Raw genomic sequence first — 23,946 nt, forward strand, 5'->3', positions numbered from 1 at the left:
TTCATATCATATCTATATATAAAATGCACTATTAACATATTAAATATTTTAAGACAAAACATTATGTTTGTAAAATATAGTGCAGTTGATTTTTAAATTTTCTGCATTTATTTTATTTTGTACACTAACTTCTAATATTTCAATAAATACAATATAAATATAAAATAAAAATATTATTAAACCACTTAAAAATGACATCTTTTTAATGATGAGCAAAATACTTTGTTGCGCATTTCATACAACTTATAATAACAAATCATATTATTTAAAAAAAAGGGAAATCTAAATCACGTTTATTAATCAAATTTTATTAATTTTATATAAAGTATGTCACATATTAGAGAAGTCGACCTCTACAATTAGATGCACCACATTTACAGATGATGACTTTACCTGGTATACTTCCAACATCATAACTGTAATTCCATGTTAATTCCTGACCTGCTCTTATGTAATTTAAAGCAAAGAATGCCACCCATGGAAATCTTACATCATGTGTGTCTACAAATACATTTTGCACAAAAACGTTTGGATCACATGAATGCTGAAAAATGACCAATAATTATAATTCAAATATAATGTTAATAATAGAAGTAACAATACCAAATTCTGTTTCGAAGTATTCTAGTCATGTAAAAGTTTCAAAATATATCTTACGTTTAAGTAACGTCCAATATTTCCAGTTGTTTTAGCATCCATTATATAAACAGCCTCATCTTCTCCAAAGAAATCTCTTACTGATTTAAATTTAGGTCTTTCTATTTGCGTTGGTTCCACTGTTGGATCAAATCTACTTGGTTCGCGTCTGCCACTTCTATTTTCTTCTTCATCACTTATAGTAATTGCATCTAGATCATTTGAACGATTTTCATTGGTAGAAGACTTCGTAATATTTTCGGTGGTTTTAGCAGCGTGTCCATCTTCGCTATTTTCTTCAGATCCATCTTGATTGACATCATCTCGTTTTCGTTTTCTTAGCCTTTTTCTACATCATTATTAATAATTTTTTTTTATTATTAATATTCTGTTAATATAGACTACATCATTTATTAATAATTAAGTACTTTTTACTTACCTAATAGAAGGTTCTGTAGAATCTACATTGAAATTTAAGTATCTACTAACATTAAAATCTTCGTCTGAATCATTTGCATTTATTTTCGTATTATCCTCATCATCGCTAGTTATAGATTTTTTTTTATCTTCTGTGGTAGATAATGGCATTTCTGATTCGAGAACATCGCTTTCATATCCTTCTTTAATACTTTCCACTACTTCCACATAATCCAATTCTGCTAGGTATTCATCTCCATAATTTTTACCACCTTCATTAGCTCCCTTAGAGATAAATCTTAAAATAAGTTATACTGTTTGTACTATATCTTATCATAATTTTTTACCTGTTCTGTAAGTAATCTACCAGCATATATACAAATAAAAGATCCAAGAGGAATATCGTTTAGACATCGAATGCCCCAGCCCCGAGGAGCTGTTTTGAACACTTGTAATTTTAATGTTAATGGATGTTGCACTACTCTATTCAAGCAAGTTTTTACAGCACATTTACATTCAGAATTACATTCATAAATTCCAGTAGTAACTGGCTCTGGTAAACGTTTATATACGTAACCAACAGATGTATTTGGCACTCTTCCTCCGAGAGTAGCACCTTGTATTGTTAATTGCCAACATTGACATTTTGTTTTATCCTATAAAATGATTTATATAATTAGATATCTTATAATTTAAATTATTATAAAAAGAGCATACTTGGCAATCGTCTTCGCAATCACAGCTACACAAGAAATTTGGATCTAAATTAAGATTAACTCCTTCTGTTGGTTCTCTCTGAGTGCTATATCTAATGGTATCTGGTTGAGTGTGATCTAATTCATTAACACATGGTATTGGTACATTTTCTATACCATAACTGAGATCCTTGAAATTAAAAAAAGAACGATTGAGTTATAAAATAATAAGCAAGTATTAATTATCTCAATAATCGTAATATTTTATTTACCTTTATATTGATAAAACATTTATCCAAGACAAATTCTGCTAGACAATGCACCCAATAATCAAAATCAAATAAATCAACTGACATTGGGCTGCCTGTTTTGCGAAGATATTGGTGTAACTCTTCCATATTTCGTAATCTGACACCACATGGAGCTTGATATAATGTAATTTTCTTGCCTTTTGGATATTTACAAAGTTGTCTGTTCCAACCACAAAGTAATGGTATTGAAAGAGGTGAATAACCTCTCAAGTCATCAGGTGTAAAAGATATTCCTTGAACGCACTGAGGGCCACATTTATGTGGAACAAATTTTTTTGTTTGAATCTTGTTCTGCGTTTGGTAGTACTAAGATGAAGTGATAATATATGCTTTTAAATCTTATATCTCATTTTAAATTATCTTATAAGAATTATAATTAGTTTATTTAATGCACTTACAACGATACTATGAGAAGGTTTTGTTTCTGTTGTAGGATTATAGGAACTTGTATCCACAATATTTTGCTTTTTACTTGTACTTTTTCTAGCAACAGCACGTGATTGCTGTGGTGCACTTGATGTAACTGTATTTGTAGTTTCATTTACTATATTCTGTTCTTTTTCTAATTGAGAAAATCTTTCTTCGTCAGGTTCTAGATTAGATGTATATTCTACATAAGGTAAATTGCTTTTCTAAAATATTAGTAAGATTTACATTAATTAATTATCTCCTATAAAAATAGAATTAAAATGATTCACATACATTAGAGATAGCAGGCAGTCGATGTCGACTAGGTGTATTGACAGATGCATGATGTCCTTGTTGTCTAGCATTGGCTTTTAAAAGTTCAATGTATAAAGGTCCTAATCTAGCTGAACCTCTGTAGATCCATTCTGTTCTTCCATCAGCGTCAAAATGCATTTGTACTAAACTTGCATCAACTTGAATTACTCTTGCAACCCACCATTTACCATTCCATTCTGTTTTTACTACTTGTCCTGTTTGTAGTTTGACCATTGGTCTTTCAGGATATGTTTCAATATATTTCTTCACAAAATCACGAGATTCATTAGGTATATCTTCCCAAACTTTGTTGGAAGATTCAGCAACTAAATAAATACATTTGTGCTCAACATATTGAGCATAACCATCATCAAAGAATACCAAATATCTAAAAAAGTAACAAATCTATTATTACTTACTATTATTCATATATTATTAATTTATTTAAAATTTCATCTATGAAATATACCTATACTTATTTGTAGCTTTTGGTGGTTCAGCTATAACTCCACTATAAAAATTACTAGATGAAACATCTTTAAATAGAGCAACTACTCGTGTACCAATTGGAATTACTACTTGGCTAGTTACAGCAGCTGCGATTTGTTTACCAGAAACAGATTTAGTAACAGAATTATACTTCTTTTGTAATAATTTTACACGACAATGTAAGGGAATTCTATAGACTACAGTTTGCACCTAGTAAACAATAAGTAAATCTTTAAGTAGATTAAATGTAGAACTATTTGTATAAAATTTAAGTAAGAATATATTCACAAACCTTTGCTTTAATCCATGGCATAAGTGGATGCTTCATAATATATACAATGGTATCAATATCTATCTGTGCTCTCACAAGTGGACCAATTGGAGGTAAATCCAAAACCACAACTTGGCTATTATCTTGTTCAATTGGTAAAACTTCTGGTTGATTATCTTCTAACGTTGAAGAAGAGGCAATTCTTATTTGTGTAACTTTTTTTGTTGCCACTAATGGATAAAATCCATTATCCACATATCCATCATTTATTTGAAGTTCTTGGAGCATTTGAATTTGTGGTCTGAATTCGTCATATAAATTATTACGTAACATATCCATAGTACACATCAAATCTTTAATTGTTTTATCCAGAACTTCATTTTGTTCTGCTTAAAAAAATTATGTGATCTAATTCAAATGTAACAAATACATATAAATTATACTTCGCAAAATAATTATATACCATCTATTCTATCCCACTGATCTTTTAGTACATTATGAGCTTGTTTAATTTGATAGTCAACATCATACTTCTCCAAAATATTGTTTAATGTGCTATCTAACATTTCTTCCATATCCGCAAGCATTTCTCCTGGCAAATATTTTTCTGAAACAAATAAAACATGTACCAATATCTCAAATATACATAATACATTGTAATACAATTTTAATTTTACCCTCATCACATGTATCTTTCTTTTTCTCATCATCTGAATCATCACTATCAGAAATTTCTACCTCCATTGTACGGTCAGGAAATTCACACTTCAATAATGGCTTACGATCTACGAAAGCTGCGACCAATTGCTATGAAAATTAATATCATAGTGTAAATATCAAACAAAAATCTGTCTCTTACTATACCACATTAAGTAGTCAAAAATACATATTTTATAAGTCAAACCTTTTGGTGTTCTAAAGCAACAATAAAACACTTTGTACATATCATACGCTTTTTCTTTTTTTCTGTATTCACTCCATAAAAAGCGCATGCAAAAGAAGGTGCTAATTTCATATCTACTCCAGAAGAACATTCAAAGTTGACACAATTAGAATTGCAAATTATTGAACTTCTATTTTTTTGTGTGTTATCCCCTGATGCTTCATCATCCGAAACAAGTTCAATGACTTCCATTTTGTACAATATTATTAAAAGTATTATAATCTTCTGGTAACTTAGAAACAAAGAAATGTTTATTTATTTACAGATAAGTATAATAACGTAAATGTAAATAAAAACAAATATATAGGTTAGATAACTAAAATATTGATTAAGTATTAAAAATGTAAAAAAAGATAATATTTACCAAAGTAACAATTTTTACATTAATAGCAGATAAACACAATTTCTTTAATACATTATTCGATGAAACTATTTAATGAAATATGTTCTTATTCGACAACTTTTTTCGATTTTGAATTTAATTCATACAAAAATATTTAAACATTTCATATTTTGTTGATTCTATACATTGATTCTTTTTACATTTATTCATATCACGGGTGGTCAAAAAAACTTAATGATACTAAATAAAATGTCCATTATTAGTTTATTTACAACAGAACGATATGAAAGCCAGACAAATTAGTGCCACCTACCAAATAACTAGCGCGGGAAACATTCATAATTTCAAATATAAGTAAAGGAAATCCTGGTACAACTCATAATATATAATTTTTAAGCATTTGGGTATAATCAAAAGAGTGATTTATATATTAGTCAATCGAGATCTAGATACTAAATAACGCAATTAACAAATACGTTTATTGTTGTACAAAATGAATAGAAACATTAAAAATGCACATGTCTTGAATATCTCTTTTATTTTTATTTTATCATATTTAATCAATATGTATTGTATCTACCTAGCCATTAGTATATTTAAAAATCACAGTCTTAGTTGAAGAATTGACAGCAGAAAATACTATCTGTATCCTATCCATATAGCAAATGTTTACAATGTACATAGTTTGCTTCTGCATACATACACGTAGTATGTATCCTAAATGAATAATTATGTATATGTGTTATGTACAGTAAATTGGATTATGTTGATCTACACTTTCACTGTTGTGCGTAATTGTAATATTTTTGCCCATTTTCCATCAATATAGAATTTGTTTGTGCACAATTGCATTTTCAATCATGATATTTAAAAATTCAGCTAAAATAAAAAATATTTAGTTATTAAATTTTTTGGTATTTTTTTAACATTCTCGTAACAATTATGTACATTTTAACTGATAGCAGAAAATGTCTAAAATAATATAATTTATATAGTTTTCAATTATTAGATTTTGGTATTCCAGATTTCAAAATTTACAAAATATACACAACACATCATAATGTACAAGGATAAAAGCATGCATTCCAATATTATCATAAGAAAATCAAAATTTGTAAGGAAGACCCAAATAATATTACTGCCCTATATAAAATATAGAAAAAAAATTGAAACATTTGGTAAAAAACATTTTTGTACAAATGAATCACTGCTTTAAGATATCTTTGCAAATAGATGCTAAGAGTGTAATCTCGCTTATCTCATGTACTAGCAATATACTTAATTTATATAGTGTAGTAGATATTTTTAGATATCTAATACTTAATATATTAAGAATTATTCAGAAGATTTATTCGGAAATGATTTATAATGAAATATACCATCTATATTACTAAAAAATTGCAACTTGAATAATCTTCAAAGAATTATCAAGTTATATCATAACATTTAATGATATATATTCATTATAAATCTAATTCTAATATAAGTGCAAATGTACAAGATTCCCACTTTGATTTGAATATCTAGAAACAAAACTTAAAAATGGTAAAACTTAATAAACTACTAATTATTCGATGGAAATTGGGCATTACATAATATTGGTAGGCTATTCTGATTTGACTAACTCTAATGAAATAATTTATTCATATAATTTGAATATATGTAAACTCCTTTACAATTTGATTTAATCTAATATGAAAATGATTCCACGATTATTCTTTCAACATAATATTAATTGAATCTAAAATTAATATATACATTTTTACAAGAGATTTTATAATAAAATATACTGCAAGAATAATTATACATTAACAAATATTTCAATGCATTAAAATATTAAAAACAGTTATCTCAAATAGAATAGCCTACATAATGTATACTTTAGAGATCTCTAAATAGTATATATCATATATTTACATCAAATTTCATTATTTACAGAAACATAAAAGCATTATTACTTTTAATAAACATAAATTGATTTATAATTTAAAGTGGAATTTTCAAATAAAAGATGTACTAGTACGGGAAATACAACGTTTTGCAATTTCACTTACAGAATACAACTTGTATATAGTATATAAATTATTCGTCGAATTACATGTGTTGTATTTATTACAAAGTAATCGTAATGAATTTAAAACATTCTAGAGTTTAAAACATTAAACTTTATCATTGAACCTAATAAATAAATTTAAAAAATAAATACATTAAGTCAAAGTATTTTTGTCAGAAAGAGAATAAACACACATCTAATAATATAATGAAAAAAATTAAGCATGTACAAGTTGTATCCTATAAAAAACATTGTACTTTGTTCTATACACAGAAAACATTTCTCTGCACATTATCTTTTGTTTAGTTCACGAATAAGTAAATTTAGAAAAATATTTTATTTATGTTAAATGAATTAAATTTTCTACTTCTCTTATATGACACTAATATAATGTCTTTTATCTACTCATTGCAACATAATGATAAAAAAAGGGCTAGCCTAGTTACAACTTCATTTAATATTACCTAGAAGTTATTATAGTTCATATTTCCCTTTTGTTTTTAAAATGTGGGTAAAAGATGTACCTTCAATATTTGATACTATAAAAGCAACTCAACTCTTTGGTTACACAAGGAGAGCTAGGTTGCATACTTTTCTTTTTAAATGGCAATAATTAAATGCTCCATAAGTGCAACCACTGGAAAGTATTCTATTCTGATATTTCATTGTTTTTCAAAAATTTATAATCTGTGATTATATCATTAAAAATTGCAACAAATGTTAATATCCGATTTAAAAAAAAAAAGATATACAATCGTAACTCAGTCTGTGTAGTTTTTGAACTACAAACCACAATAGTGTATTTGCACTATACAAAAGATTATGTATATGTCTCTAGCTATTAAAATTAAATTATCCAACGGAGTAATATTTGTACCAGAAAAAAGAAGGCAATTCTTCTAGTTTCAATAACATAAAAGAAAAAGATTGCAGTATTTGTAAAACGAATATTTACAAACATGGAATATAGATTATGAAATTAAAATTGTCTGCAATGGCAATCGATTAAGTATAGTAAATTCCATATAAAACATCTCTATCATATTAGAAAGACATATATACCATGAAAATGCTTATATTTTGCCATCTAATTCGGTACAAAAGACGCTTTTCTTTTTACCTAAGCTAAAAAGGGCACCTGATGATGATTTGAACAGTAAAATATGAATTTACTAGCTATAAACTTCTAACATGAAGACAAATATTCTACAAAAAGGAATGATGTGTGATGTACATTAACGATTAAAGTTTATGAAAAACGTCCAGGTTGTTAATACTTAGATTGTTTAGAAGTAGCAAAACATCGTCTTGCTTGCGTAAAAGCATATATGTTTGTATATCTTTTAAAGTCTTAATAATAAGACTTCCAAAAATTATTGTAATGTTTTTGTTCTGACTTCATATTATGCACAAGCTAAAAAATTTCCTCTTTTCCAGATTTATAAATCAAAACAAAAAAGGAGAAAGAATCTTGAAAAACGAAGCACACTGAATGTTACATATATGAATGTATCAATATAAAGAATGGTATGCTTAAAGTACCGCTCGTACGTATGCAGCATGCATGTGCAATACTGTAATGAGTGGTGTGTGTGGCACCAGGAATGTAACGTAATATATAAGAAAAACATTATATTATAAGCTGGCTGTCGTCAAACAGTAATACACGAGATCAGCTGCTGACAAAGTTGACTGTACTGTAATTGGTCCCCACTAATTCTTCGCATCTTAATGCCTTTTACTTCCTTCTCTTCTGATTCACATACTCTAAGTTCAATTTGAACACCACCTGGGTATTCTAAACTAAGCCCGCCACCTTTCACTTCTTCTCTAGAGAAGACAAATCCTTTTGGAGGGGCTCTTGCATCTATAATTTGTTTTACACGACCTAATATAGCTTCTGAATTCAACCTACTCGATTCATCAGATAATGTAACTTCAACTTCTGTAGGTATTGACGTATTTAGTGGCCTACCGATACCGCGTGTAATACTAGGTCTCAATGGGTCACATGGTTCAGAGATGATGAAGCTGGGAAGAGGACTGTAATGAGGTAACGTATCTTCGAGCGAATCAGGCGATGGAGATGGTGAAGGTGAACAACTAATTAGTGTTACTTGTCCCCCAAGATCTGTTACAGATATTTGAGGTGGTACCTAGAACAAATAATTACAATATGATAGTTATTTTAATAGAATATTATATAACATATATAATATATATATATATATTTCAATATAGAAAATTATAATTCAGCAACAATTTGTTAAATAAGTTTAACAATAAGAAAGTTATTTATCTACCCTTGGTATTTCTACAGGGTGTTCTTCTTGAATCATATCCAAAGCTGGACTGTTACTAGGCGAATAACTAACTGGTGTGGTAGCTGGTGATCTATGGTGTCTTAATGGACTCAAATCTAATGGTGTTGCAGGTGGTTGCGTTGGAGTACCATGAACTATGCTGCCCTGTACTGCTGCTGTAGTTAATCCACTTAAACCTAACAATAAAATGAATTATATTATAGTTTTAAAAATTTTCTATTTAGACTTTATATATCATACAACAAACAACAAGATTAAAAATACCTTGTGTGATTGCTGCTACCCCTCTTTCATGTACAGGAGATCCAGGAATACTTGCAGGACTATGTGATGGTGACGCTAACCTTTGCAACTGTTGATATTCTTGCTGAAGTGCCTGAATCCCAGGTCCAGGGGGACCAGAACCTTCGGATGCTCTTCGAACAGGAGAATATCTTTCTGTAGAAACATGAGTACTTGGTTCCTTATATGAATCTCTGTTGCCTACTAAAAACAGCAAAACAAAATAATGTATTATTTAATTATTATAATTATACAAATCACACACTTGTATATATGATACAATATAAATAAGCATGTAAATGTGTTAACAGTGAATATACAATACTTATGGTAATTCGTTTTTCTATTTATACAAAACGCAAAAAACCACACAAAAATTACCAGTGCTAGTATGATACAATGGATTCTTCTTAGGATGTGTAGATCCTCTAAGATGTGTTGGTAACAGCCGTGATGGGAGGTAAGCTCTATTCATCCTAGCTTCCACCTCCATTACCATTTCCGGATTTATAACTACATGCATATTACCAACCAACGAGGCATGGTAGTGCAGTAGACACAAAAAACCATGCAAAATCAAAAATAAAATCAAATATAATGAAGTACATGGCAGATAAAGTGCACATGTATATTATTTAAATAAAATTATATACGAATTTAAAATAAAATTATTATTCAAATATATTTACATATAGTATGTAACATTATACTAGTAGTGATAAATAATACACAATGATTATAATATTTATAGTAACAATATAAGATTTTGTCACATAAGGACATTTATCATGCAATATACTATTGTCAAAATAAAGAAACAAAAATACATACCAATATGCAAATATTGCAAAAGCAAAGATATAAACAAGGCATGATAATACTTACAACTTAGAAATGAAGAAATATAGCAAGCTTTTAAACTAATTGATACAGCAAATCATAATAATCAACTTTCGTCGAAGTGATATAAAACATGTTGTAATAAAGTGCATTGATAATGTGCACACAAATACCTGAAAAGGATAATCCACAGTACCTGGTCTTTGCATAACGGCAGTAACACCACTTCGTCTTCTTCTATCGCTACCGCCACTTCCACTTCCACTATTATTACCATTTGCATCACCATTTCCACTATTAACTCCAACATTTAATGACTGAGCACATGGTACCAAAGTTGGACTTCCACTTTGTATCTATATACAACATGAACAAATTAGTTGTGCTGCAAACTAATGTTTTAATAAATATTTCATAGCGTCATAGTATTTATTTTTCTTACAGGTTGTAAGTGTTCTCTACTACCAGGTTGACTCCATCCTCCATCTTCAGTACCACCAGAATTGCTGCCATGTTGTTGATAGAAGACATGAAGATTAGCTCCACCATCCGAAGCTCTTCTTCCAAAACTCCCCGCTATAATTAATAAAATGTTTATTAAAAAGTGAAATGATTTATTAAAATAAATTGTAGTATATATTACTTACTTGCTCCCATCACAGGAGGAGGCTTTAATAAATGTTGATCTTTGATTTGGAAGTTTTGAGGAGGTTGATGTTGTACTAAAGGAAGGTTTAAGGGTAGATTTGTATGAGGTAACACTTGAGGATCAGTATTATTATACTGTAATATAGGAAGGAGTCGTAATGCAGGATCGCCTGTAGTATGGTTATAGTTATAAGGATATGATGTTGGTGGCTGATGAGCTGTATCACCAGGTCCAACTGTGTGTCTTCTTGTTGTGTGATAAGGTGTGCCAGGTGTAAGTTGCAATCCACTTCTTTCTTCTGTTTCTGCTTCTGTATCACCAAACTTTTGAACAGCAAAGAAGAAGAATATGATTTTGAAATACATGCTGCTAGATAACAGGATAAAATGCAATATTTACCTTTTCTAACTGATGTGCTCCATCAGGAGCATAATCTCCTGGTATACTTTGAATACTAGGTAAACTAGGCATTGTTGGTTCTAATCGATCAACAAGAAGATTATATATTGCTGACACATGGTCAAAAGCATTTCCTTGAACTGCTTTTAACAATGTTTCTGGACTAAGCCCTGGTAATCTTAACATATTTTCTATCACTACCTGATTTAATTGTGGTGGCACATTTTCAGGATTACACCTGAGAACATATATTAAAATAAATAAAATACCTTTTTCATATATTTATTGTACGTATTTTATTAATATTTATATATTACCCTCCTGGTTCAGGTTCTGTTGTACCATCTCCACCCATCCAAGAGTGTGCTAAAATTTGTGAAATACTTAAACGTCGTTCTGGTTCTACTACCAACATATGTCTAATCAGTTTCTCACATTCTACAAAAAATTGATATATTAGTCAAATGTATATATTTAAAACACATAATGGAGTACAATATGTTAAAATTATATAAATTTGTACATTTACCTGCAGACATAAAAAATGGTATTCTGAATTTCCCTGAGATTACTACAGAACGTAGTAGTTGCATTGTGGGTCCATCAAATGGTAATGCACCACAAACCAACACATACAAAACAACACCTAGGCTCTATAATTACAGATGAAATATTTAAATTATAAGAATTTTTTGTTATTTTAATACATTGTAATAATAATATGACATACCCATACATCAGCCCTTGGACCATCATAGTGCTTTCCTTCAAAAATTTCTGGAGCAGCATATGGTGGGGACCCACACCAGGTGCTAAGTGGGACACCTGGAGTATATTCGTTACTAAATCCAAAGTCTGCAAGTTTTATATTATTGTCTGCATCAAGTAGTAAATTCTCAGCCTAAAATAATAATATATACATAGTCATTTTATATACAAATACCAACAATTTTTTCATTTTTTTGCATTTTTCATAAATTTTTGAAATACTTTAAAAATACATTTTTTTGCATTTAAACCTTAAGATCTCGATGAACAACTCTCTGTTGATGAAGGTAACGAACAGCAAGAACAATTTGACGAAAAATTCTTCTTGCTTCTGGTTCTGGCATTCTTCCATTCCGTACAAGGTGATCAAATATTTCTCCTCCTGGAGCATATTCAGTAACTAAATATATCATTTTCTCTGTTTCCATTACTTGGTACAATCTTATAATATGTGGATGCCTTAATCGTTTCATTATATGTACTTCACGAAAAATTTTTGCTAGATTTTCTTCATTTAATTTTGTTTTATCTATTATTTTGATAGCAACCTATAACAGAAATATACATATTACGAATTTATGACTGTTAAGAAATATCACAAACAAGTAACGTCTAATGTGTTCAGTTTAATTTGATATTTTGTTATTTTAAAAAACTTAAAACACAACATGATCATTAGTAATATATATCATCTATTAACACAAAATGTTTACAAATTTTTCAAAGCACATAAAAGATCATTAAAAAAGAGATGTATTTTTTATATAATTCGTATTTAATTATAAAAATTAATTGCATTGCAGTACCAGAAAATTAATATATAAAATTGTAGTAATGTAATATATTTGATTTAATTACTACATGAAAACAGGAAAACATACAAAGAGGAAAAACAAGACAAATGAATGCAAATTTAAAAAAAATACTACATGCATAGGATCATATAGAATCAATACATATCGAATCAATAAATTTCTATATGAACATTAATTGACGGTATTTTTATTTTTACTTTTCAATGATATCCAATCTATTATCATTAATAATGATTTGAAAAAACATCCAACGAACATATTTCAATCGATGTAATAGTATCTGTTGGTAACATAGGTTCGCGAAACATTCTTTCAAGTTATTAGCTCTCTTCGTGTTTTGACACATTGTTATTACATAGAAAGCTTTTATGATGCGTAAAATATGATATAATTTATATGTCCATGCCGTTATCCAAAGATATAACGACAAAATGACGGGTGTTCGTGTTTGTGAGAAAAATGCGTTAACAATGGACTTACCTTCGATTTAGTCACAACGTGGGTGGCCATTTTAACAACGGCAAAATTTCCCTTGCCAATAGTCTTTTCCAATTCGTAATAACCGACACGAATAAGTTTGTTGACAGAAAATTCTTGCGAAACTTCATTGTGCGACGTCGTCGCGGATGCCATTTTTTAATCACTTGTCTCGCTCAACTCGTTACCAATCATTTACTGTTTAGTACATTAATATTTCCGCTAGGGGTGCTACGGCTAATCGACACTTCTGCCATCTAGTAAAATAATTTAAATTAAAAAATCAAAAGAAATCAAGTATTATTATCAATTGCGAAAAAAAAATCCTAAAACGATGTTTCATATAAAAATGATTTATAGGATAGAATAAATGAAATCTGTAAGAAGGGTTCATGAATTATCTATAGTTATTGATTATATGCATTGTTTGTTTACTTTTTTTACGTAGTTATGAGATAAATCCTTATACGCCATCTATGCAAGTAAATATTATTCATGAAAATTAATAAATAGAAATATATAGATTTGAGTTCGTTGATCCTTTTTTTTTTAAGTTCACAGAGCATTGAATGTATCATCCTTAGTTTGTATACATATATCGCTTGTTTCTTAAATAAACTAATAGATCTTTCATTAAGCATTCATTTTACTTTTAAGTAGTTTCTCAAATATGACAGAAATATATTAAATATTAATATTTTCAGCGAAATGAATCTTCGATGAAAACTTTTCATTATGACATATTCTATTTTCATCTAACTTCTCCACTTCTATGTCGTTGCTATAATCACAGTATTCACCGCGAAACTGCTACGTAGACGAAAACAGATTGTTAAACGCTGTCAGAAATGGTATTTTAGTTAGAATGTTATAGAAAAAAAATTGAATTGTTTTAGCAGGTACAATAGAACTGATAACTTAATATTAAATGGCAATGGGAAAGTATTAATTCGATGAAGTAAATATCTTTCATTTATTCAAAAAATACATCTTAGAAAATGGAAGAAAGTACAATACTATGGATGCTTTCACTGGTAATGTTAGTCGGTTCCTGTATAGCTGGATCCTTGCCATTAGTCATGAATTTATCTGAGGTAATGTCCTTTTCATTTGACGATAGATGAAAAGAACAATTTTTTTATCTATCATTTTCTGTGATTGTCATATACTTAAACTACTGATTACAGATTCTACAAAGAACCCCATGATCATGAACATCATGAACCTTTAATCTTTCTAGGATAAATTACAACTGGTTTCGATACTTGGTGCTGGACTTCTTGTAGGCACTGCGCTAGCTGTGATTATACCTGAAGGTATAAGAGCATTGTTTACTGATGGAAGCAATAGTGATCAAGGAGTTCACAGTTAGTATTTCACTATAATATTTATAATGAAATAGTTTTTTATATATGATAAACATACATATTTTGTATTTTTTTTATAATATAAGATATTAATATTTATATTTATAATGAACAGAAATATTTTTCATATTTTGTATTTTAGTTTTATATAAAAAACTATATATATAGCCAATTAAAATACTTGAAATCCCTTTAGATGTAATTTGATATTATTTCAGTAAAACTTAATATTTTTGACCTCCACTTTTTAGGTGATCCTCACTCCTTAATAGGTATTAGTTTAATACTTGGTTTTGTATTTATGCTACTGATTGATCAATGTTCAGCTAGAAGAAGTGGAGTAAGAGAAAGGAGTGTCACTGCCACCTTAGGTCTCGTAGTTCATGCAGCAGCTGATGGAGTAGCATTAGGAGCTGCTGCAACTACATCACAGGCTGATGTAGAATTAATTGTTTTTTTAGCAATAATGTTACATAAGGTAAACAAAATAAATTAAGTAGTTTTCCGTATCTAAGAAGAAAAATGTTAAAAATATATGTAGTAAGTGTTAAATAAATAACTCAGGTATTTTTTACAGGCACCTGCTGCATTTGGTCTGGTATCATTTTTACTACATGAGGGAGTAGATAGAAAAAAAATTGGTAGACATCTTTTAGTATTTTCTTTAGCTGCACCTTGTCTTGCTCTTGTAACATATTTTGGTATTGGGAAGGTAAATTGTTTTAAGATTAAATAATGAAATGAATCCTTAATATATATTCTCGGAACATTAATGTAAAATTGATATACTTATATATATTTTTAGGAAGGGAAAGAAACACTTAGTAATGTTAATGCAACTGGAGTAGCAATGTTATTTAGTGCAGGTACATTCCTATATGTTGCAACAGTACATGTTTTACCAGAACTAATGACAAGAAATAGTGGCAACTATACACATCTACCAACTGCCGAAAATGTTGCAGTGTCTTCTTCTGGACTAAAAGTTAAAGAAATATTAGTTTTAGTATTGGGTTCCCTTTTACCTGCATTAATTACGACTGGTCATCATCATTGACAAAATATCATACAAAAAATACATCTTTTTTTCACTATGTGTAATATAAAATGTCCCTCTCATTAAAAGGTATAATATTTTAATATATTCCATGATTTTTATATAAAATCATGAAGTGACAACTGGAAAGTTCGTCAATTCAGACACCTGTTTCAATAATAATCAAGAGATATACTTTTATGTACTGTACATAATTGTAGAAAGGGCATATCATATTATTATATATTTGTATAAATTTAAAGATAAAAGAGTAAGACACAGAGTTATATAAAATAACGCAAAAAACATTTCTATCAAGTTTTCATTTTCCAATGAAACTTCATAAATGTTATTTATTAGTAAATGGAACTTTGAATATAAAAAATAAATTAAAGGACTTTTTTATTGCTCCATATTGATTATACTATAAAACTTTTTTGTATTATACTCTTAAAGTTTTATTCTATTGTTTATACTATAAAAGATATGTTTTAAGAAATATATTTCATATTGTAACATAGCAGTACCTGATTAATAATATAACATACTACAATTAATTTATTTCATCTATTAAAATCTATATTTTTAATTTTTATATAAAATATTTTAAGAAATCATAGTAGGAAGTTCTTTATACTCATGAGATTTTGGGACCGTAAATTATCTGATTCTTATCAAAATATACGTTATTTTATAAGGATAGATTGAAATAATTTTAAAAAATTGTTGTTATATCAATCCATTTATTTATAAGAATACTACAAGAATATTTAAATAAATATAACATCTGACATACAAATATATATATCTTTATGCAATACATTTCTTTTTACTAGTCTAAGTTGCTAACATTAAATTAAAATTTTTTTGTATCTTTCAGTACTTTTGCTTTGATCCGTTGACAACTATAGTGTGTCATCAATAACTCACATTGCTCAATTTTTTGGTATAATTAAAGTAAGATAAATTTCATGGATTAAGAAATATTTAACAATATGAATGACTTAGATGTCAGACAAAAGTGCGTAGATATACTAAAAATATTTTGCAAAAATTATATATATAAAATTAAATATATATGTATTTAAATCTATTACGGCTCCCAAGACAAAATATGCATATAAAATTCATATGGTAGTCAATATGTTAAAGTGAAAGAATAAAATACCTGTATAAACAAGCAAAAAGAAAATTTGTATAAACACAAAATATAATACAATTCAATATACATACTTGTACAGAGGTTACAAAAAGTATTGATATACCCCAGTATTTAGTACCTGATTATAGTACCTACACACTAATTAATCTAATCCAAGTATATAAAATTTCGTACCATTTAATAGTACATATTTTCATATGGTTACAAAAATTTAATACTATGAAAACAAAATGTAGAACTCGATTAAAAAACGCTTCATTGGAAAATAAGAACATGTGTTAATATTTCTTGTAGCCACTGTATATTTTCAGGTGCTAAAGTAATATTTCGAATTTAAGCGCTAGTATAGTTAGTATGTAAGTACATGCTGTTCCGAAACTGGGATGACGATCGTGTCCTTTATTATCACAAGCCGTGGTGGAACACACAGCTGTAATTCACAACAATGGTGGTGCCGGTCGTGTTTTAGGTTAAAGTTGCGTGGTTTTCAGTAACTTTAGTCCAATTAGCATTGTGAAAAATGGACAATAGGATCACAATATGTGACCCAGACGAAGAAGAAATTAACAATGAAATATTTCGGGATATCGAGCCAGTCACGTGGATCAATGATGATCCGAACTATGATTTGGATGAGATCAACATGTTCTTCCATAGGGTGGATTCAGATCAGATTATATACGAAGAAAAAAAGAAAAAATGTAAATTTATCGGTAAATATGTTATGGGTGATGTTCTTGGTGAAGGTAGTTACGGAAAGGTGAAAGAAGTGTTGGACTCAGAGACACTTTGTCGAAGAGCCGTGAAAATCTTGAAAAGGAAGAAACTTCGTAGAATCCCAAATGGAGAGCTTAACGTTCAACGGTACGATTAAAAAATTTTAATATTTCCTTTATATCTTATTTATTCATGAAATAAAATCGATTAAAACAATTTTTAATTGCTAATACTATGCAGTCAATCTGTTGAATTTTGTAGATATGATACCACATGATTTCTGTTATATTAAATCTTATTTTTTATTATTTGTACAAAACACAAAGAAAGAGCAATATTTACTCGTATGATATTCATATTAATCCAATAAGAATGAATGTACAAAATAGAATAATACACGTAATGTAAACATTTACATTATTAGAATCGTTAAAAGTTTAATGTAACATTACATAACATTATAAAACTTATAACAATTATTTTAGTATATACAAAAAAATTAAAATTTATGTGTGTATTATTATTCTTAATGTAGTTTATTTAAAAAACACAATGTTAGAAATCATAAATATTTGCTGACAATTTATAATTTATACAATACCTTAGAAAAGAAGGCTACGTTGATACATAAAAGTAATATATATCTTTTAAGACATATATATGATTACTTTCTAGAATTCTAAATACTATTTATTCACATTCATTAACAGGGAAATAAGACTATTAAGGATATTAAAACATAAGAATGTAATTAACCTTGTAGATGTTTTATATAATGATGAAAAGGAGAAGATGTACCTAGTTATGGAATTTTGTGTATGTGGATTACAGGTAAAGTTCAAAAGCCTTACATGGTTTATTTTAGAATGTGTTATACACATATGCCTCTATACATTGATGTTTGATTGTGTTTAAAGTTTTAGTGCAATCTGTGTGATAATTAATTCAACATTTCTATATATTTGTAGTGCTTTTATAAACATTTGAAAAATTTTTTACTATATATTATAACAATATTTAAAACTGATTTATCTTATATATTCAGTATAAGAGTAAAAGATATAGTTTTAAAATTAATTTTTTAATGTAATATGTATCAATAGACAGTATATATAACAAAATTAATATTTTAATCTAATTAACTCCATATGATATAATTTTTGTAATTTAGTACAATAGCTTTTTACACTTTAAAATCTGTTATTTTATGTAAATTTTATGTATAATAAAAACCTGCATGGAATTAACAACAATTAGATTTCTATTTATTAGATTTTTTGCAGGATATGTTGGGAAGCACACCTCTTAAGAAGCTTCCAATTTGGCAAGCACATGACTATTTCTGTCAGTTACTGGATGGTTTAGAATACCTCTACAGCAAAGGGATAGTACATAAAGATATAAAACCAGGGAATTTATTATTAGCATTAGATGGCACATTGAAGATTAGTGATTTTGGAGTTGCAGAGGTATATATTTAACTTATTTTTTTTTTATTATACTAATGTAATATTTAAATTCAAGTGTTCCAAATTAATAAAGTTAAAGTTTGTGTTAATAGAATAGATCATAAACTAAAAGATTACATTGTACAATTTTTTACGTTTTTATTAGGCATTAGATATGTTTTCTGAAGATGATACATGTAAAATGGGACAAGGATCACCAGCATTTCAGCCTCCTGAAATTGCAAATGGCTGTGAAACATTTTCTGGTTTTAAAGTAGATATATGGAGCAGTGGAGTTACATTGTAAGTATACTTTTCTATAAGTTATATTTATTTACTTGTTGTGTTAAAATAAGTTATATTTACAAATCAAATTCTATTTTTCATAAAATATAATATAAGGGGATTTAGCAAACACTTTTTAATAAGATTATAAATATTTTATAGGTACAATATAACTACAGGTCAATATCCTTTTCAAGGCGATAATATTTATAAATTATATGAAAATATAGGAAAAGGTGAATATACTATACCTGAAGAAGTAGAAGAGCCACTAAAATCTCTTATACAAGGAATGCTGCAAAAAGACGCAGATAAAAGATTTACTTTGCAACAAGTTAAAAAACACCCATGGACTATATGCAGGCATCCTAAAACGCAAGAAGAAGTGCCTATACCTCCTCTTAAAGGACATAAATGGCACAGCATGACCGTACTACCGTACCTGATGGAGTATCATTACGGAGGTGACGACAATCCTACGTATTATACCGAACATCAGCTAAATGGTATGTATTTTTATTCTTTTTTCTTTTTAGTTAGATTTTTTGCATTGTGCTATGTGTTATTGTATTTATGTATTAAAGCTTAAATTTTTGTTGCGATAATATTTGATATTAATTTGTATTCTCACAACTAACAGAAAGGTAAGATAAAATCTGCATGTATAAAGACACCAATAAGAAATATACAAACTAGATGTTAGTACATTTGTGGTATAATACATTACAGTTCATAAGTAGCATTTATGCAACGATTTGTTAATTATATTATTTTATAATTGAACTAATAATTTTATCTAATACAAACATTCTATAACTGTATTTTAACAGAATTAGCGTAGTATTTGTACATATTTATTTATAAATTAAGATGTCTTGCATAATTTGTATAGATTATTTTAAATTGAAGACAAAGGAAATTGTTATTAAAAGTTGGTCAAAAACTTATCTATCTTTTTTATATACATTATTAGAAAACAATTATCATTAAAGAGAATATATATTTATACAAATTATAATTATAATAAAAGTACATAAACACTTGAATAAAATACAGCTTTTGCTTTTCAGATTCTAAACGGAATACTGAACAATCTTTTTCAAATCGACTACTAGTATTCTTATCAAAGACATGCACCATTCTGTAACAATGACACGCTTATATCTACCTATGATGTTGCGAGCTGACAAAAACGGGTACTCTCTATATAGTGTATACCCTGTTTTGCCCCTATGCCTTTTGTAACATCTAAAGTTATATATAAATTAATTATGGAATTAAAATCTTTAACTCAACAATGTTTTCGAATAGTTCTATGTATTAGCTTTTGCAATGTGTCATGCATATTTTAAACTGTGTGTAGTAATATTATAACTATTGCAATGATGACTTGTTTTGTATATTGCACGATTAACTATAGTTATTATATTATATACATTAAAAAAAAATAAAATTAACCCTCATAATATAAATTTATAAACAATTACTAAATAAGTTTGTCTTTTTTTTTGTCCAGAAGAAAAACGGCTTCAAGAAATGGACAAAATTAGTGAAGACCAAAAAACTACTTGGAATAGTCACAACAGCAAACCAAATTCACATCAAAGTAAACGGCGATGGCGCAAACCAATTTCGTGTATTAACGTTAAGAAATTTCCGTCTTGTAAGCCATCGTGATTTGACTCATTACCATGCTTATCTTTTATTATATATTTTCCTGACTATGTCAGATACAAAGTTTCTCTGCAATGGAGATGACTGAAAATTTAATAAATGCTGAACCGTGCTAGAATAACGACCCAGCTACAGCTCGAATTGAGTATGAAATTTGAACTAATTCAAAAACATTGAAAATGTAAACATTTGTGATATTAATATTAAATAGTCATAGTAGATAATTCATTATGATCTATTAATTATGAGGTTAGTGACTCGACATCCAAATAAAGTGATTTTCTTTCATGTGCCATAATGAAGTTACAATTATTAAGGATATCTGTTGTTAAACGTCTTTTTTGTACAATTTCTTTCTTTTTTTTTATTAACTTAGGCGATAAAAAGATTTAAAAGGCAACACAGAGAAAATTATAAAATTATTTTTAGTATCCTTTTCACAATCATCATTTTGCTATTGTTCTATTACTCTCACATTTTATAAATTAAAAAAAGCGTGTTACTCTGAAAGGAATATGTGTGAGTTTTTTTACTAACTTTGACGTTGTAAGAGTTTGTACTCGTTTTTATCTTTTCAGTGGAAAGCAGAAACTTTTGTTTATTAAACAAGCTTATTTATATAATGCATCAACAAACTATTTGTAATATAAAAACTTTATGACCGATGTTATAATGGGGGATAAGGTTATTCGAGCATACAAAGAGAATATTTGGTGCTGACTAATATCAAACATATGTCACAAATATTGTTTTAAATCGACATTGAAACTTTCCTCCAATATATGTACATGTTAAAAATATTTTATATATAATTGTTATTTAGAAAATATGATCTGTGTTTGTAGACTGCATATATATTATAGTATTATCATCGTGAGATGACTTATGAACACTTAACGCAATTCTTGTAACATGACTTAATATAAAACATCGATTCTTCTATAATACAAGAATATTGAGGATTGTTTCACACATACTTATAATAGATATTATTAAAGCGTACTTGAGTATCATTAAGGATAAATACAACATTGTTGATTTATATGTCTACTTTTAAATTTTGTACTAAATATTCCATATTCATGCTTTAAATATTACACCAAGTATTGCCAATGGGGTGTGATACATTTGGCGTGTATAAAATCTTTGTACAGGAACACATACATACATATATTTCAAGTACGAATTGTAAATGTAACAGTTAAAAGATATACGACCATTTCGACGTTTAGATATATTATGTATCTAATACGCTTCCACAATAGAATTATTTATTTCAAGAAAGAAATATTAACAAAAATTTTATTGCAGGAATAAGAAATATTCTTTTTAGAATAAGCGAAGATCAACGATATCGATATCGATGTTATTTTAAATATGCTTATTTCGCCTGCGCAATTTATACAAAAATAAAATCATAAATTATTCTCTTTCTCTCTTTCCTTGACGGAATTAAGGTGCCTAAATACTGCCAAGCACTGAAAGCACATGGAAAATGGTTATACTTTTTATGATTGTACATATTATAAACAATAAAGAATTATAATTATTTTTAGTTACGTAAAGAATGAACGAAATAATAATTAAGAAGTAGGAGTTCATATCAAGTTTATGTGATAATCAAATCTTGCTTTCCTGGTTAAAAACTGTTTATTGTAAAATTGTATGTGTTACTTTAAAGAATATGAGGTATTAGATAAGAAGTGTATGATAACTTTATGGGAAAATAGGGAATATTGATGACATCAAGTTTGGATACTGCTTTGTTAATTACCTTTGATTGAATATTTGTTATTTATTTATATTTTTCAAAATTTAGTAATATGCAAAATAAAATTAACAAAACTGATAGTAAATTTAACAAAAAAAGGACATATACATGAAAATATATGTGTACTATTTTTATATATCAGTAGTATATAATGTCCCCCAATATTTTTTTCAATTGTAAACTTCTTTTTTCTCAAATATTAATACAAAGTTGTAACTAAAAGGTTAAAAAGAACTATTAAAATTAATGGAGTGATCTTTTAACATGTTTAATTATCATGCTATAATAAAATTTGAATAAAATAGTTTTTATAACAAATATAATTTGTTACTATTGATTTTTAATATAATTTTTAATATTTCTAACGTAAATAATTTGAATTAAATAGTAGATATCATCATAATTTTAATTATTAATACAAATGAAATAAAATTTGTAAATAAGAATAATAAATATAACGCGAAACAGGCCCAATGCAATGAAGAATTGCATGAAAAATTTAAGCTGTATTATTATAACATACTGTATGCATATTTAAAAACCGATCAGTATAAAAATTAAAAATTATTGCACAATTATATACACTAATGTAATTACATAGTTTGTAATTTTTAATTGTAATATAATCATATTTGTATACAAACTATCAAAACAAAATAAGAGTAATATCAAGTGAGCGACATTATGATTATTATTATGTTTTATTTTTTATGTATAAATTACTAATTAGGTAAAATGTAGATAGATAATAACATTTTTAATCACTACACTCGATCAGATTTTATTTTACTTTTACACATATTACATATGTCGTAAATTTATTATTGTAATATATTAACACAGATATGATTCACATTACATATTTATCAAGTGTAACTATTAGTATTTAATATTGATATACAGATTTTCTTGTAGACAATTTAACTGTATATAAATACACATGTCAAATTAAATGAAATTATTCAATACATTTTCACTACACAGAGAAAGTAACATGAAACAAATTATTTAAATAACTTGCACAAAATAAATTACTTATTTATAACATGCA

At 27.7% G+C, this 23,946-nt stretch overlaps 4 protein-coding genes across 9 annotated transcripts; 2 read left to right on the forward strand and 2 right to left on the reverse strand.

Moving 5' to 3' along the window:
• Positions 1–287: 287 nt before the first annotated feature.
• On the reverse strand, positions 288–5,007 carry LOC117241892 (histone-lysine N-methyltransferase eggless). 2 transcript variants are annotated; one of them, XM_033508142.1, is made up of 15 exons: positions 4,850–5,007; positions 4,447–4,717; positions 4,220–4,349; positions 4,006–4,149; positions 3,564–3,928; positions 3,252–3,481; positions 2,762–3,170; positions 2,458–2,691; positions 2,212–2,365; positions 2,021–2,112; positions 1,771–1,938; positions 1,401–1,709; positions 1,076–1,338; positions 658–985; positions 288–544 (listed from the first exon to the last, which is right to left on the reverse strand). In XM_033508142.1, exons 2-15 carry the CDS (start codon positions 4,675–4,677, stop codon positions 338–340), a joined length of 3,264 nt encoding a protein of 1,087 aa, XP_033364033.1. In that variant the 5' UTR covers positions 4,678–4,717; positions 4,850–5,007; the 3' UTR covers positions 288–337. The 2 variants fall into 2 exon arrangements, with proteins under 2 accessions (XP_033364033.1, XP_033364032.1); XM_033508141.1 differs by having other exon boundaries at positions 2,021–2,365.
• Positions 5,008–5,349: 342 nt separating this feature from the next.
• Positions 5,350–13,637, reverse strand: LOC117241893 (serine/threonine-protein kinase SIK3-like). Of its 3 annotated transcripts, none has more exons than XM_033508144.1 (13): positions 13,439–13,637; positions 12,395–12,691; positions 12,106–12,276; positions 11,905–12,028; positions 11,693–11,813; positions 11,376–11,613; positions 10,975–11,299; positions 10,770–10,903; positions 10,524–10,683; positions 9,869–10,000; positions 9,470–9,688; positions 9,185–9,381; positions 5,350–9,037 (listed from the first exon to the last, which is right to left on the reverse strand). In XM_033508144.1, the coding sequence occupies exons 1-13, from the start codon at positions 13,589–13,591 to the stop codon at positions 8,534–8,536; spliced, it is 2,775 nt and encodes a 924-aa protein (XP_033364035.1). In that variant the 5' UTR covers positions 13,592–13,637; the 3' UTR covers positions 5,350–8,533. The 3 variants fall into 3 exon arrangements, with proteins under 3 accessions (XP_033364035.1, XP_033364034.1, XP_033364036.1); XM_033508143.1 differs by having other exon boundaries at positions 9,470–9,691; XM_033508145.1 differs by lacking the exon at positions 9,869–10,000.
• A 465-nt stretch (positions 13,638–14,102) lies between these two features.
• On the forward strand, positions 14,103–16,146 carry LOC117241896 (zinc transporter ZIP9). 2 transcript variants are annotated; one of them, XM_033508148.1, is made up of 5 exons: positions 14,103–14,529; positions 14,676–14,802; positions 15,054–15,280; positions 15,380–15,514; positions 15,608–16,146. In XM_033508148.1, exons 1-5 carry the CDS (start codon positions 14,434–14,436, stop codon positions 15,857–15,859), a joined length of 837 nt encoding a protein of 278 aa, XP_033364039.1. In that variant the 5' UTR covers positions 14,103–14,433; the 3' UTR covers positions 15,860–16,146. The 2 variants fall into 2 exon arrangements, with proteins under 2 accessions (XP_033364039.1, XP_033364040.1); XM_033508149.1 differs by having other exon boundaries at positions 14,110–14,529; positions 14,623–14,802.
• Positions 16,147–17,315: 1,169 nt separating this feature from the next.
• Positions 17,316–23,004, forward strand: LOC117241894 (serine/threonine-protein kinase STK11). Of its 2 annotated transcripts, none has more exons than XM_033508147.1 (6): positions 17,316–17,864; positions 18,428–18,548; positions 19,001–19,186; positions 19,332–19,468; positions 19,613–19,956; positions 20,521–20,646. In XM_033508147.1, exons 1-6 carry the CDS (start codon positions 17,521–17,523, stop codon positions 20,595–20,597), a joined length of 1,209 nt encoding a protein of 402 aa, XP_033364038.1. In that variant the 5' UTR covers positions 17,316–17,520; the 3' UTR covers positions 20,598–20,646. The 2 variants fall into 2 exon arrangements, with proteins under 2 accessions (XP_033364038.1, XP_033364037.1); XM_033508146.1 differs by lacking the exon at positions 20,521–20,646 and adding an exon at positions 20,967–23,004 and having other exon boundaries at positions 17,521–17,864.
• Positions 23,005–23,946: the final 942 nt, after the last annotated feature.

Source organism: Bombus vosnesenskii, unplaced genomic scaffold (assembly GCF_011952255.1).
Source record: "Bombus vosnesenskii isolate JDL3184/JDL3185 unplaced genomic scaffold, Bvos_JDL3184-5_v1.1 scf7180000016261, whole genome shotgun sequence".
Classification (NCBI taxonomy): Eukaryota; Metazoa; Arthropoda; class Insecta; order Hymenoptera; family Apidae; genus Bombus; species Bombus vosnesenskii.